This window comes from Bombina bombina, chromosome 11, assembly GCF_027579735.1.
Source record: "Bombina bombina isolate aBomBom1 chromosome 11, aBomBom1.pri, whole genome shotgun sequence".
Lineage (NCBI taxonomy): Eukaryota > Metazoa > Chordata > Amphibia > Anura > Bombinatoridae > Bombina > Bombina bombina.
The window spans coordinates 1,775,772-1,791,669 of NC_069509.1; the positions used below are offsets into that span (position 1 = coordinate 1,775,772).

Sequence of the window (15,898 nt, forward strand, 5' to 3'; positions counted from 1 at the left end):
TTAACGTTGTACATGTTATAAAATACACATCGCTAATATATATATGTCTGGATACTGAGTTACGGCAAGTACTTGAACGCATGCGCCATTGAGCTGCGGATACGCATGCGCAGTTGAAGTATATTACGGGTGCACGAGCGTAGTCCGATGCTAACAGAGAAAGCTACGTCATCCGATATGAACAAGGAAGTGTTGATGGGGCGGAGCGTATAGCGCAAACGGCGGTAGATTATAATTACTATTTATATGTGAATGTATATATTTTAAAACATATAAAATAAGCGACTGCAATAATTGTAAGATTAGTTTTAACAATAAGTCTTGTGAATTTGAAAAATTGACCTTCACTTTAACTTCAACTTTGCAATGTTCTTTGGACACATGAGGCAGTTGAATGCGTATATCACATTCGGCAGCAATTGTTATGGTATAACCCTGTTATCGAGGGTTAATACCAAATGAAAGATGCCCTGAATACGGGATCAGCAACACACAAATCCAGTTAATTTACCCACAAACACGAGACCAAGCTCAGTCTTGAGGGTAAAACAGAATCTACTTTATTGAGGGCTATATGCCCGGTAGTTATGCAGGTCTCCCACCTGGTTGACACTCTCCTTCAACTCTCAGAGCTCTGTGTTTTCTTTAAAATCATGTCCTTTTGCTCAGCTACTTGTTTATAGTCTTTCTCCTGCTTACTTCTGGTTCAAAAAACAACTCCAACTGTCTTAGACAAAACAGTTACTCAAAACTGAAGTTAACCCCTCCAACAACAGTTACTCAAAACTGAAGTTAACCCCTCCAGTACTGTTGGATTTGCACCCTGTACCTATAATGGGCACAGGGTGACTTAACATAATGCCTGAATCCATAATCTGTAGGGAGGTTGACAGAGGGGTCTCCCATGCCCCCCCCCCCCTGGTGGGACACTCCGGCAGACCCGGCTTGACCCTTTGGCGGGTCAACTTGGGGATGACCGGACTAGGAGGTGGTAGGAATGTCAGTTTGCCGGGACAATCCATCTGCATTCCCGTTATGAGAGAGAATTCCTGTCCGTATAAATAAGGGTTCAACTTCTTCAGTGCCCAGAGCAGGGATAAACATTCCTTCAAGTTTTTGTTTTCAGAGACGCTTCTTTCCAGTTGGAGACAAATCTCATCGGCTTCTTTACAAGTTTTTTGTACCTGCTCTTTATAGGTATCCACAAGCCCTTCATACTGACGTAGGGTGCCCTTGAGTTGCTGCACCTCACTATGAGCCAGCGTCAGCTTCTCCTCCAGTGTTGCTAAGTTTGTCTTTAATGTTTCATGTTCCACTCTGAAGCTGGTGTTTTCTGCGGTCTGTCGGTGCAGCTTGTCTAGCAGAGATTCCCGTTCTAAACACGCTTTTTCCTCTGCGCTCCTCTTCTCTCCCGCTAGCACAGTTACGTGATTGTTTAACGTGACCATTTTATCCTCTATTTGACTCTTCTCCTTCATCAGCGCATTGTAACGGGACTTCCACGTATCAATAGCGGACAGAGATTTACTGGGCCAATAATGTGCCAGTCTTATTTTAACCGCCCGGTCAAAGCTTGCTTCTTCGGGGGTTCTGTCTGATATGCTGGGCTCATTGGTTCCTTCGGGCCCTGGTACTCCGTCCATCTCGGTCAGTATTGTAATAATCTCCCTCTTCCTGAGGTTACTGGGCTGTCGGCCCCGTTGTTCTAGCAGGTCTTTAAGGGTGGCTCTTTCCAACTATTTTGCCTTTTGTTCAACAAGGTCACTTTATGTCCACAATAGATTTACAGGATGCTTACCTTCACATCCCAATTCTCCCAGAACATTACTAGTTTCTAAGGTTTTCTTTTCTGGAAAAGCATTATCAGTTTGTTGCTCTTCCGTTTTGGCTATGGCTCCAAGAATGTTTACCAAGGTTCTCAGTGCCCTTTTATCTGTAATCAGAGCTCAGGGTGTTGCAGTATTTCCCTACCTGGACGATATCTTGGTACTTGCTCAATCTTCTCATTTAGCACACAAAACAACTGTTGTTTCTTCAATGATATGGTTGGAGGATCAATTTACCAAAGAGTTCCTTGATTCCTCAGACAAAGGTCTCCTTTTTAGGTTTCCAGATAGATTCAGTGTCCATGGCGCTTTCCCTGACAGAAAAGAGACAAATAACATTGATATCGGCTTGCCTGAACCTTCAGTCTCTCTGATTCCTTTCAGTGGCTCTGTGTATGGAAGTACTAGGTCATGATTGCAACTTCAGATGCAATTCCATTTGCTCGATTTTATATGAGACCTCTTCAGCTTTCTCTTGTAAGGTGTATCCAGTCCACGGATCATCCATTACTTGTGGGATATTCTCCTTCCCAACCGGAAGTTGCAAGAGGATCACCCACAGCAGAGCTGCTATATAGCTCCTCCCCTAACTGCCATATCCAGTCATTCTCTTGCAACTCTCAACAAGCATGGAGGTAGTAAGAGAGAAGTGGTGTAACGTAGTTGTTTTTTTCTTCAATCAAGAGTTTGTTATTTTTAAATGTTACCGGAGTTGTACTATTTTGTCCCAGGCAGAAAATAGAAGAAGAATCTGCCTGTGATTTCTATGATCTTAGCAGGTTGTAACTAAGATCCATTGCTGTTCTCACACATGACTGAAGAGAGAGGTAACTTCAGCGGGGGAATGGCGTGCAGGTTATCCTGCTATGAGGTATGTGCAGTAAAGATTTTTTCTAGAAGATGTGAATGCTAGAAAATGCTGCTGATACCAAATTTATGTAAGGTAAGCCTGACTACAGTGATTTAATAGTGACTGGTATCATGCTTACTTTCTGAGGTAATACACTTTTATATTTACAATATAAAATGTTTGCTGGCATGTTTAAACGTTTTTATATATACTTTGGTGATAAAACTTTATTGGGGCCTAGTTTTTTCCACATGGCTGGCTTAAATTTGCCTAGAAACAGTTTCCTGAGGCGTTCCACTGTGTTACTATGAGTGGGAGGGGCCTAATTTAGCGCTTTTTTGCGCAGTAACTTTTACAGACTGAGACATCCAGCTTCCTCCAGGAGTCCCCTGAATGCTATAGGACATCTCTAAAGGGCTCTTAGGCTTTCCAAAATCGTTTGTTGGGGAAGGTAGGCCCACAGCAAGGCTGTGGCAGTTTGGTGTGACTGTTAAAAAACGTCTATATAGTTTTTTTTATCCGTTTTTTTTAACTAAGGGGTTAATCATCCATTTGCAAGTGGGTGCAATGCTCTGTTAGCTTATTATACACACTGTAAAAATTTCGTTTGATTTACTGCCTTTTTTCACTGTTTTTCAAATTCTGACAAAATTTGTTTCTCTTAAAGGCACAGTACCGTTTCTTATATTTGCTTGTTAACTTGATTTAAAGTGTTTTCCAAGCTTGCTAGTCTCATTGCTAGTCTGTACAAACATGTCTGACATAGAGGAAACTCCTTGTTCATTATGTTTAAAAGCCACTGTGGAACCCCCTCTTAGAATGTGTACCAAATGTACTGATTTCACTTTAAGCAATAAAGATCATATTCTGTCTTTAAAAAAATTATCACCAGAGGAATCTGACGAGGGGGAAGTTATGCCGACTAACTCTCCCCACGTGTCAGATCCTTTGACTCCCGCTCAAGGGACTCACGCTCAAATGGCGCCAAGTACATCTAGGGCGCCCATAGCGTTAACTTTACAAGACATGGCAGCAGTCATGGATAATACACTGTCAGCGGTATTAGCCAGACTACCTGAATTTAGAGGAAAGCGAGATAGCTCTGGAGTTAGACGAAATACAGAGCATACTGACGCTTTAAGAGCTATGTCTGATACTGCCTCACAATATGCAGAAGCTGAAGAAGGAGAGCTTCTTTCTGTGGGTGATGTTTCTGACTCAGGGAAGATGATGCAACCTGATTCTGATATCTCTACATTTAAATTTAAGCTTGAACACCTCTGCGTGTTACTCAGGGAGGTTTTAGCTGCTCTGAATGACTGTGATACAATTGCAGTGCCAGAGAAATTATGTAGACTGGATAAATACTATGCAGTGCCGGTGTGCACTGATGTTTTTCCAGATTTGTTCCCTCTACTAAATCTGGATCAAGAGACCAGGGATTCTCTTCTCTGGTGGCTATCTCGGGTCCATCTGTCCAAAGGTATGACCTTTCGCAGGCCAGATTGGACAATAGTAACGACAGGTGCCAGCCTTCTAGGCTGGGGGGCAGTCTGGAACTCCCTGAAGGATCGTGGACTCAGGAGGAGTCACTCCTTCCAATAAACATTCTGGAACTAAGAGCGATATTCAATGCTCTTCAGGCTTGGCCTCAGCTAACGACAATGAGGTTCATCAGATTTCAGTCGGACAACATCACGACTGTGGCTTACATCAACCATCAAGGGGGAACAAGGAGTTCACTAGCGATGTTAGAAGTCTCAAAGATAATTCGCTGGGCGGAGATTCACTCTTGCCACCTATCAGCTATCCATATCCCAGGTGTAGTGAACTGGGAGGCGGATTTTCTAAGTCGACAGACTTTTCACCCGGGGGAGTGGGAACTCCATCCGGAGGTGTTTGCACAATTGGTTCATAGTTGGGGCAAACCAGAACTGGATCTCATGGCGTCTCGCTAGAACGCCAAGCTTCCTTGTTACGGATCCAGGTCCAGGGACCCCAAGGGAACGCTGATAGATGCTCTAGCAGTGCCTTGGTCCTTCAACCTGGCTTATGTGTTTCCACCGTTTCCTCTGCTCCCTCGTCTGATTGCCAAAATCAAGCAGGAGAGAGCATCAGTGATCTTGATAGCGCCTGCGTGGCCACGCAGGACTTGGTATGCAGATCTGGTGGACATGTCATCCTTTCCACCATGGACTCTGCCTCTGAGACAGGACCTTCTACTTCAAGGTCCTTTCAACCATCCAAATCTAATTTCTCTGAGGCTGACTGCCTGGAGATTGAACGCTTGATTTTATCAAAGTGTGGTTTCTCCGAGTCAGTCATTGATACCTTAATTCAGGCTCGAAAGCCTGTCACCAGGAAAATCTATCATAAGATATGGCGTAAATATCTTTATTGGTGTGAATCCAAGGGCTACTCATGGAGTAAGGTCAGGATTCCCAGGATATTATCTTTTCTCCAAGAAGATTTGGAGAAAGGATTGTCAGCTAGTTCCTTAAAGGGACAGATTTCTGCACTATCTATTCTTTTGCACAAGCGTCTGGCAGATGTCCCAGGCGTTCAGGCATTTTGTCAGGCTTTAGTTAGAATCAAGCCTGTGTTTAAACCTGTTTTTCCACCTTGGAGCTTAAATTTGGTTCTTAAAGTTCTTCAGGGGGTTCCGTTTGAACCTCTTCATTCCATAGATATCAAACTTTTATCTTGGAAAGTTCTTTTTTTGGTAGCTATTTCCTCGGCTCGTAGAGTTTCCGAGTTATCTGCCTTACAATGTGATTCTCCTTATCTGATCTTCCATGCAGATAAGGTAGTTCTGCGTACCAAACCTGGGTTTTTACCTAAGGTGGTATCTAATAAGAATATCAATCAAGAGATTGTTGTTCCGTCTTTGTGTCCTAATCCTTCTTCAAAGAAGGAATGTCTATTACACAATCTGGACGTGGTTCGTGCTTTAAAGTTTTACTTGCAAGCTACTAAAGATTTTCGTCAAACATCTGCTTTGTTTGTTGTCTACTCTGGACAGAGGAGAGGTCAAAAGGCTTCGGCAACCTCTCTTTCTTTTTGGCTAAGAAGCATAATCCGCTTAGCCTATGAGACTGCTGGCGAGCAGCCTCCAGAAAGGATTACAGCTCATTCTACTAGAGCTGTGGCTTCCACATGGGCCTTTAAAAATGAGGCTTCTGTTGAACAGATTTGCAAGGCGGCGACTTGGTCTTCGCTTCATACTTTTTCAAAATTCTACAAATTTGATACTTTTGCTTCTTCGGAGGCTATTTTTGGGAGAAAGGTCTTACAGGCAGTGGTACCTTCCGTTTAAGTACCTGCCTTGTCCCTCCCTTCATCCGTGTACTTTAGCTTTGGTATTGGTATCCCACAAGTAATGGATGATCCGTGGACTGGATACACCTTACAAGAGAAAACATAATTTATGCTTACCTGATAAATTTATTTCTCTTGTGGTGTATCCAGTCCACGGCCCGCCCTGTCATTTTAAGGCAGGTATTTTTTAATTTTAAACAGTCACCACTGCACCCTATGGTTTCTCCTTTCTCTGCTTGTTTTCGGTCGAATGACTGAATATGGCAGTTAGGGGAGGAGCTATATAGCAGCTCTGCTGTGGGTGATCCTCTTGCAACTTCCTGTTGGGAAGGAGAATATCCCACAAGTAATGGATGATCCGTGGACTGGATACACCACAAGAGAAATAAATTTATCAGGTAAGCATAAATTATGTTTTGTATGCTGCGCCAATGGTGCAAGGATTATACTCAGATATTCTAAGATCCCAGCATGCACCTATCCCTGACTTGTTGGTTGAATCACCAGTCTGTTATTCAGGGGGCTTCTTTTGCTCATCTTACCTGGTCTGTGATCACCACAGATGCAAGTATTTCAGGTTAAGGAGCTGTCTGGGGTCTTTGACAGCACAAGGTGTTTGGAATCCTCAGGAACCGACGTTGCCAATCAATGTTTTGGAACTCTGTGCACTCTTCAGGGCCCTTCAGGCTTGGAGGCCCATTTATCAAGCTCTTCCATCAAGATTTAAAGTCTCTACACTTGATGGTATGGAAATTGAACACTTAGTCATGGAGGATTTTCTGACTCCGTGATTAACACTTTGATTCAGGCTTGCAATCCTGTTTCTAGGAAAATCTGTCACAAAGTTTGTAAAACATTTATTTCATGGTGTATCGACCATGATTATTCCTAGATTTCTTTAAGAATTCCTAGGATTCTTCAGTTTCTACAGTAAAAAGAAAACATAATTTATATCTTACCTGATAAATTTCTTTATTTCGTGGTGGAGTCCATAATCTCCCAACCGTTTTGGGGTTGTTTTTTTGTTTAAAGCACATCTTTCTTCCTGCTCCTCATTTTGGCTTTTACTGGTAGGAATCTATGTTCCATATGTAAAAGCTTGCAGACTCTCGTCACATGAAAGAAATGAATTTATCATATAAGATATAAATTATGTTTTATATGATTATATACAGTGTCATACAGAGCAGTACTTACTGTATGTATTTATATGTGTACAGTCTCATACAGAGCAGTACTTACTGTATGTATTTATATGTGTACAGTGTCATACAGAGCAGTACTTACTGTATGTATTTATATGTGTACAGTGTCATACAGAGCAGTACTTACTGTATGTATTTTGTGGCGAACCTAGCCACTTCTGGACTATAATGTAAGAAAGGTTGTCTATAGGCTGTATTGTGTGCTATGTATATGTGACAGACCCTTCGGTCAGAACTAAGAGTTAACGTTGTTCAGCTTTCAGAAGCTATTTTCTAAATACAAGGTTGCTGGCATCAGCTATTGTGTGCTCTAATTAAGTTTAGTGATAAACATTCCCATTGTCTAATCATCTCCAGAGTCAGACTGCTAGTTGATAAGATGGACTGCATTGTTTACTTGTGTTTAAATTGTTATCTGCTTAAGTAATGTAATTTCTATTGTGGCATGTCAAAGGGCGTTTGCTCTCTATCTAATGTACAATATTCTTTCAACCCCCCCAGCTGGGGTTAGACCTGCATAAATACTAGGCATATAGCCATTAATAAATGTCTTTCTGTTTTAAACCTGCATTGTGGAGCCTGGTCTCATGTTTGAGGGGAAAAACTGGCTGGGTTGTGAGTTGCTGATCCCATATTCAGGACATTGTTCCCTGGTGTTAACCCTTGGTATCCTGTTGGTACCGTAACAATTGGTGGCAAGCGACGGGATGAACCTTATCGCCCAGAAGAGCAACTACACAAGCCAGTAACCTCAGGAAGAGGGGGATCACTACAATACTGACTAAGATGGAGGGAGACAGAGCTCGCAGCGCTACGCCTCCAGCAGCCATGGAGGAGACCCTATACCAGAGGGAAATGAGGACCAGGCTGGAATTTTTACCCCAACCTGTACCACGGGACATGCTATCCATGGTAATGGCAGATGTGCAGGAGTACGTGATGGCACACAGTCCGCGGAATGCATCCTCCTGAGCAGAATCCATTTCGGAAGCACTCGGCAACCCAGTAAGACCCAAAATCCCATACCATGCCTTTAAAATGTTTTGTGAGGAGAAGGATGAGATTGATGGGTATTTACAGGATTTTGAGAGACTGTGCGAGTTACATGATTTGGAGCAGTCTGTATGGGTGCCGGTGCTACCAGGCAAGCTATCCGGTAGGGCAGCAGAAGCGTATCGCGCTGTACCCAGGGAGGACAGCAAGGATTACGCTAAAGTGAAGAGAGCGATCTTGGAAAGATATGCCATTACCCCAGAGGCATACCGGCGCAAGTTTAGAGGCCTGCGCAAGCCAGAAAGAGATTCCCATGCAGAGTGGGCCCACAAGCTGGATCAAGCATCTCAGGGGTGGATACAGGCCAGCCAAGCTACCACCATGGAAGAATTGCGACAACTGATGCTGTTGGAGCAATTCTTTAACGGCTTGTCCCCAGAAGCCCAAGAATGGGTGAGAGATCGAAAACCCCTCACCTTAACCGAAGCAGCCAGATTAGCAGACCAGCATTTTGATGCCAGGAGGCACCATGGACTACTGCCTAAGACGTACGCTCGACCCACGGGACAACCCAGTCCTCTACAGCCTAACAACCCCACAGCGACACCTTTTCGCCCAGCCCCAGGGAATCCACCACCCCCCTCACGATACAACAGACAGGCGAATATACAATGCCACACCTGCAAGCAGTGGGGACATATGGCACGTGAGTGCACCCAAAATCGGAGCAGACAAGCTTGGAACCAGGTCAGACAGAAACTGGCCCCAAGGGTGGCTGCTCACCATTACCAAATGGAGCCAGCCGCTCATGAGGTGTTGAGCACCCAAGCCGAGGAACCCCTGGGAATTCTGCATGAGGTGATGTCGGTCCGGGCCACCGATAACCGACAACATCACCGCCAGCTGGTGACCGTAGAGGGGAAGAAGGTCCAGGGACTTCGGGATTCGGGAGCTACTTTAACCCTGATAGCTCCCCATTTGGTGCCGGATACAGCACACACTGGCGGATCCGTGGCAGTACGAGTGGCAGGGGGAGCAGTATACCGATTGCCCACTGCTAAGATTCATTTGGATTGGGGTGCGGGGGAGGGCATGGTAGAGGTGGGCTTGATGCAAAACCTACCAGCGGATGTTGTACTGGGGAATGACCTGGGTCCAATGACCTCTGCTTTTGTACCTCAGACTCCACATCAGGAGGTCCACCCAGTCACCCCAGCAGCTGCCAGTTACCAACCCCCGGCGCACCGCTATACCACACGGCCTCCGGCCACGAGCTACCCTCAGAGAGCCCGGTTCAATTCGCGGGGCTACTCACAACCTATTCGGTGCTTTGGATGTAAGCAACTAGGGCACAAAAGACCAGAGTGTCCCCTAAACGCAGCGAACCAAGCACAGTCCTGGAGAAGACCCGCCGGCGGAATCCCACGTAACCCTCAGCCTGCGGCCCGCTACGTAGAGGCGCAAGAATGCTAGGGCAGCCTACATGAAGCAGACCCCGTGCAAGCTGCCCACCGGAACAACCGGCAACTGGTTAAAGTGAATGGGAAGGAGGTCAGTGGTCTACGGGATACTGGTGCTACCATGACCTTGCTTCAAAAGAACTTGGTGTCTGAGAAACAGCACACTGGAGACACTGTGGCTGTGAGGGTAGCAGGGGGCACTGTGTTCCGCCTACCTGTTGCCAGGGTACATTTGGATTGGGGAGTGGGCGCTAGACCTGTGAATGTGGGGGTCAAGAAGGACTTACCTGCTGATGTTCTCCTTGGAAATAACTTGGTCCCCCTTGTTTCTGCCTATGCTCCCATGGGTCCCGCTGATGTTAACCCTGTGACTACCCGTGCCCAGATCTGTGGTGCTGAGCCAAGTTGGAGCAGATAGCGGAGAACACCCCGTAGCTTACTTGAGCCGAAAGTTGTTGCCCCGTGAAGTAAGCTACGCCGCCATCGAAAAAGAATGCCTGGCCGTGGTGTGGGCCCTCAAAAAGTTGCAGCCGTACCTGTATGGACAACCTTTTTCCTTACTCACAGATCACAACCCGTTGGTGTGGCTGAACCTTGTGGCCGGGGACAATGCCAGGCTGCTGCGCTGGAGTTTGGCACTGCAGCCCTTCGACTTTACAATCCATTACCGCCCAGGGAAACAAAACGGTAACGCCGACGGGTTATCCAGACAAACTGAACTTGAAAAGTGATCTGTGAGTACTTCCCCGGACATCCCCAAGCCGATCCGTTGGGATCAGACTGTGTATGCCGGCTTGGTTCTGGGGGAGCATTGTGGCGAACCTAGCCACTTCTGGACTATAATGTAAGAAAGGTTGTCTATAGGCTGTATTGTGTGCTATGTATATGTGACAGACCCTTCGGTCAGAACTAAAAGAGTTAACGTTGTTCAGCTTTCAGAAGCTATTTTCTAAATACAAGGTTGCTGGCATCGGCTATTGTGTGCTCTAATTAAGTTTAGTGATAAACATTCCCATTGTCTAATCATCTCCAGAGTCAGACTGCTAGTTGATAAGATGGACTGCATTGTTTTCTTGTGTTTAAATTGTTATCTGCTTAAGTAATGTAATTTCTATTGTGGCATGTCAAAGGGCGTTTGCTCTCTATCTAATGTACAATATTCTTTCAACCCCCCAGCTGGGGTCAGACCTGCATAAATACTAGGCATATAGCCATTAATAAATGTCTTTCTGTTTTAAACCTGCATTGTGGAGCCTGGTCTCATGTTTGAGGGGAAAAACTGGCTGGGTTGTGAGTTGCTGATCCCATATTCAGGACATTGTTCCCTGGTGTTAACCCTTGGTATCCTGTTGGTACCGTAACATATTTATATGTGTACAGTGTCATAGAGAGCAGTACTTACTGTATGTATTTATATGTGTACAGTGTCATACAGAGCAGTACTTACTGTATGTATTTATATGTGTACAGTATGTCATACAGAGCAGTACTTACTGTATGTATTTACATGTGCACAGTATGTCATACAGAGCAGTACTTACTGTATGTATTTATATGTGCACAGTATGTCATACAGAGCAGTACTTACTGTATGTATTTATATGATTGTGTACAGTGTCATACAGAGCAGTGCTTACTGTATGTATTTATATATGTGTACAGTGTCATACAGACCAGTGCTTACTGTATGTATTTATATGATTGTGTATAGTGTCATACAGAGCAGTGCTTACTGTATGTATTTATATGATTGTGTACAGTGTCATACAGAGCAGTGCTTACTGTATGTATTTATATATGTGTACAGTGTCATACAGAGCAGTACTTACTGTATGTATTTATATATGTGTACAGTGTCATACAGAGCAGTACTTACTGTATGTATTTATATGTGTACAGTGTCATACAGAGCAGTACTTACTGTATGTATTTATATGTGTACAGTGTCATACAGAGCAGTACTTACTGTATGTATTTATGTGTACAGTGTCATACAGAGCAGTACTTACTGTACGTATTTATATGTGTACAGTGTCATACAGAGCAGTACTTACTGTACGTATTTATATGTGTACAGTGTCATACAGAGCAGTACTTACTGTACGTATGTATATGTGTACAGTGTCATACAGAGCAGTACTTACTGTATGTATGTATATGTGTACAGTGTCATACAGAGTAGTACTTACTGTATGTATTTATATGTGTACAGTATGTCATACAGAGCAGTACTTACTGTATGTATTTATATGTGCACAGTATGTCATACAGAGCAGTACTTACTGTATGTATTTATATGTGTACAGTGTCATACAGAGCAGTACTTACTCTATGTATTTATTTGTGTACAGTGTCATACAGAGCTGTACTTACTGTATGGTTTTTATATGTGTACAGTGTCATACAGAGCAGTACTTACTGTATGTATTTATATGTGCACAGTGTCATACAGAGCAGTACTTACTGTATGTATTTATATGTGTACAGTATGTCATACAGAGCAGTACTTACTGTATGTATTTATATGTGTACAGTGTCATACAGAGCAGTACTTATTGTATGTATTTATATGTGTACAGTGTCATACAGAGCAGTACTTACTGTTTGTATTTATATGTGTACAGTGTCATACAGAGCAGTACTTACTGTATGTATTTATATGTGTACAGTGTCATAGAGAGCAGTACTTACTGTATGTATTTATATGTGTACAGTGTCATAGAGAGCAGTACTTACTGTATGTTTTTATATGTGTACAGTGTCATACAGAGCAGTACTTACTGTATGTATTTATATGTGTACAGTGTCATACAGAGCAGTACTTACTGTATGTATTTATATGTGTACAGTGTCATACAGAGCAGTACTTACTGTATGTATTTATATGTGTACAGTATGTCATACAGAATAATAAATCTTCTCTTTACTTCTCTTCCTTTAGTGCACGTGGGGTATTTCTTTCCTGTCGGACCTTTTCGTCCTCCTGAATTCATATTACAGTTTCATGCGACACCCTCAGACACCCAGGTAAGGCATAGCATTAGGTGATGTATGGGCATGTGAGAGGGAGAGTATTAGGTGATGTATGGGCATGTGAGAGGGAGAGTATTAGGTGATGTATGGGCATGTGAGAGGGAGAGCATTAGGTGATGTATGGGCATGTGAGAGGGAGAGCATTAGGTGATGTATAGAGGTTTGAGAGGGAGAGCATTAGGTGACGTATAGAGGTGTGACAGGGAGAGCATTAGGTGATGTATAGGCATGTGAGAGGGAGAGCATTAGGTGATGTATGGGCATGTGAGAGGGAGAACATTAGGTGACATATAGAGGTGTGACAGGGAGAACATTAGGTGATGTATATAGGTGTGACAGGGAGAGCATTAGGTGACGTATAGAGGTGTGACAGGGAGAGTATTAGGTGATGTTTAGGGGTGTCACAGGGAGAGCTTTAGGTGATGTATAGGGGTGTGACAGGGAGAGCATTAAGTGACGTATAGAGGTGTGACAGGGAGAGCATTAGGTGATGTATAGGGGTGTGACAGGGAGAGCATTAGGTGACGTATAGAGGTGTGACGGGAAGAGCATTATGTGACGTATAGAGGTGTGACAGGGAAAGCATTAGGTGACGTATAGAGGTGTGACAGGGAGAGCATTAGCTGACGTACAGAGGTGTGACAGGGAGAGCATTAGGGGATGTATAGGGATGTGACAGGGAGAGCATAAGGTGACGTATAGGGGTGTGACAGTAAGAGCATTAGGTGACATATAGAGGTGTGACAGGGAGAGCATTAGGTGACGTATAGGGGTGTGACAGTAAGAGCATTAGGTGACATATAGAGGTGTGACAGGGAGAGCATTAGGTGACACATAGAGGTGTGACAGGGAGAGCATTAGGTGATGTATAGTGGTGTGACAGGGAGAGCATTAGGTGATGTATAGAGGTGTGACAGGGAGAGCATTAGGTGACGTATAGGGGTGTGACAGTAAGAGCATTAGGTGACATATAGAGGTGTGACAGGGAGAGCATTAGGTGACACATAGAGGTGTGACAGGGAGAGCATTAGGTGATGTATAGTGGTGTGACAGGGAGAGCATTAGGTGATGTATAGAGGTGTGACAGGGAGAGCATTAGGTGACGTATAGGGGTGTGACAGTAAGAGCATTAGGTGACATATAGAGGTGTGACAGGGAGAGTATTAGGTGATGTATAGAGGTGTGACAGGGAGAACATTAGGTGACATATAGAGGTGTGACAGGGAGAACATTAGGTGATGTATAGAGGTGTGACAGGGAGAGCATTAGGTGACATATAGAGGTGTGACAGGGAGAGTATTATCTGATGTATAGAGGTGTGACAGGGAGAGTATTAGGTGATGTATAGGGGTGTCACAGGGAGAGCATTAGGTGATGTATAGAGGTGTGACAGGAAGAGCATTAGGTGATGTATAGAGGTGTGACAGGGAGAACATTAGGTGATGTATAGAGGTGTGACAGGGAGCGTTTTAGGTGACCTATAGAGGTGTGACAGGGAGAGCGTGACAGACCCTTCTGTCAGTACTGGAAGGGTTAACCTTGTTCAGCTTTAAGGAGCTAATTTCTAACGACAAGGTTACTAGCCTCAGCTATTGTGTACTGTCATTAAAGTTAGTGATAAAAATTCCATTGTTTAATCACCTCCAGAGAGCAGACGCCTAGGTGATAAGAAAAGCCAAGTGTGTGTCTTGTGTTTAAGTTGTTATCAGCTTAAGCAAGGTATTCTATTGTATCATGTCAAAGGGCGTGTTCCCTCCATCTAATGTACAACATTCTTTCAACCCCCCATCTGGGGTCTGACCTGCATAAATACTGGGCATATGGCCCTTAATAAAGTTCACTTTTGTTTTACCTTGAATGTGGAGCCTGGTCTCATGTTTGAGGGGGGAACGGATTGGGGTTGTGAGTTGCTGATTCCCTATTCAGGACATTGTTCATCTGGTCGCTTGCCACCAATTGTTACTGTTGGTACCGTAACAATTGGTGGCAAGCGACGGAATGAACCTCATCGCCCAGAAGAGCAACTACACAAGCCAGTAACCTCAGGGAGAGGGGGATTATTACAATACTGACTAAGATGGAAGGAACCAATGGGCCCAGCATATCAGACAGAACCCCTGAAGAAGCAAGCTTTGATCGGGCGGTTAAAATAAGACTGGCACATTATGGCCCCAACCCATCTGCGGATATTATCGACCGGGTCATAGCAGCTGTGGAGGCCAACCTACTTCGCCAAAGCGGCGCTGCAGCAGCCCAAGTGGAAAAGAGAAAAGTAAATTTTGCAGCTTTTAAAAACTTCCTGGAAACAGAAGGAGAAATTGATGGGTACCTTGCGGATTTTGAGAGGCAATGTGCACTACACAAGGTACCCGCAGAGGACTGGGTCACGATATTATCCGGAAAATTATCCGGCCGGGCCAGTGAGCCTTTTCGGGCCATTCCAGATGAGGAAGTCGGGGATTATAATACTGTAAAAGAGGCTCTGCTCTCCAGGTATGCGGTTACACCGGAGGCGGTTCAGAGACACTGTTAAATTGGCTGGTGATTCCTACGTTGAGTGGGCATATAAGGTGCACCGCACAGCAGCTCACTGGATGGCGGGGTGCCAAGCCGTATCTGGGGAAGAGGTGCTGCAGCTATTCCTGTTGGAACATTGCTTTGACAAGTTATCAGCAGGAGTTAGAGAGTGGGTTCGGGACCGTAAACCCTCCACCCTGCATGAAGCTGCTCGCCTGGCAGATGAGTATACGGATGCCCGCAAACTGGACACTGCTACCACTAAGCCCCCTGCTAGAGTGGAGTACAGACCCCCAGTCACCCCAGCAGCTGCCAGTTACCAAACCCCGGCGCACCGCTATACCCCACGGCCTCCGGCCACGAACTACCCTCAGAGAGCCCGGTTCAATTCGCGGGGCTACTCACAACCTATTCGGTGCTTTGGATGTAAGCAACTAGGGCACAAAAGACCAGAGTGTCCCCTAAACGCAGCGAACCAAGCACAGTCCTGGAGAAGACCCACCGGCGGAATCCCACGTAATCCTCAGCCTGCGGCCCGCTACGTAGAGGCGCAAGAATGCTGGGGCATCCTACATGAGGCAGACCTTGTGCAAGCTGCCCACCGGAATAACCGGCAACTGGTTAAAGTGAATGGGAAGGAGGTCAGTGGTCTACGGGATACTGGTGCTACCATGAACTTGCTTCAAAAGAACTTGG

The 15,898-nt window shown here is 44.7% G+C and overlaps 1 protein-coding gene across 1 annotated transcript in view; it reads left to right on the plus strand.

Moving 5' to 3' along the window:
* The window catches only part of STK36 (serine/threonine kinase 36), a 707,870-nt gene that overhangs the window by 304,143 nt on the left and 387,829 nt on the right, over positions 1-15,898 (plus strand). Inside the window, exon 13 of the mRNA XM_053694813.1 lies at positions 12,594-12,679. Within this exon, the coding sequence (XP_053550788.1) occupies positions 12,594-12,679 (86 nt within the window). The remainder of the gene's footprint in view (positions 1-12,593; positions 12,680-15,898) is intronic.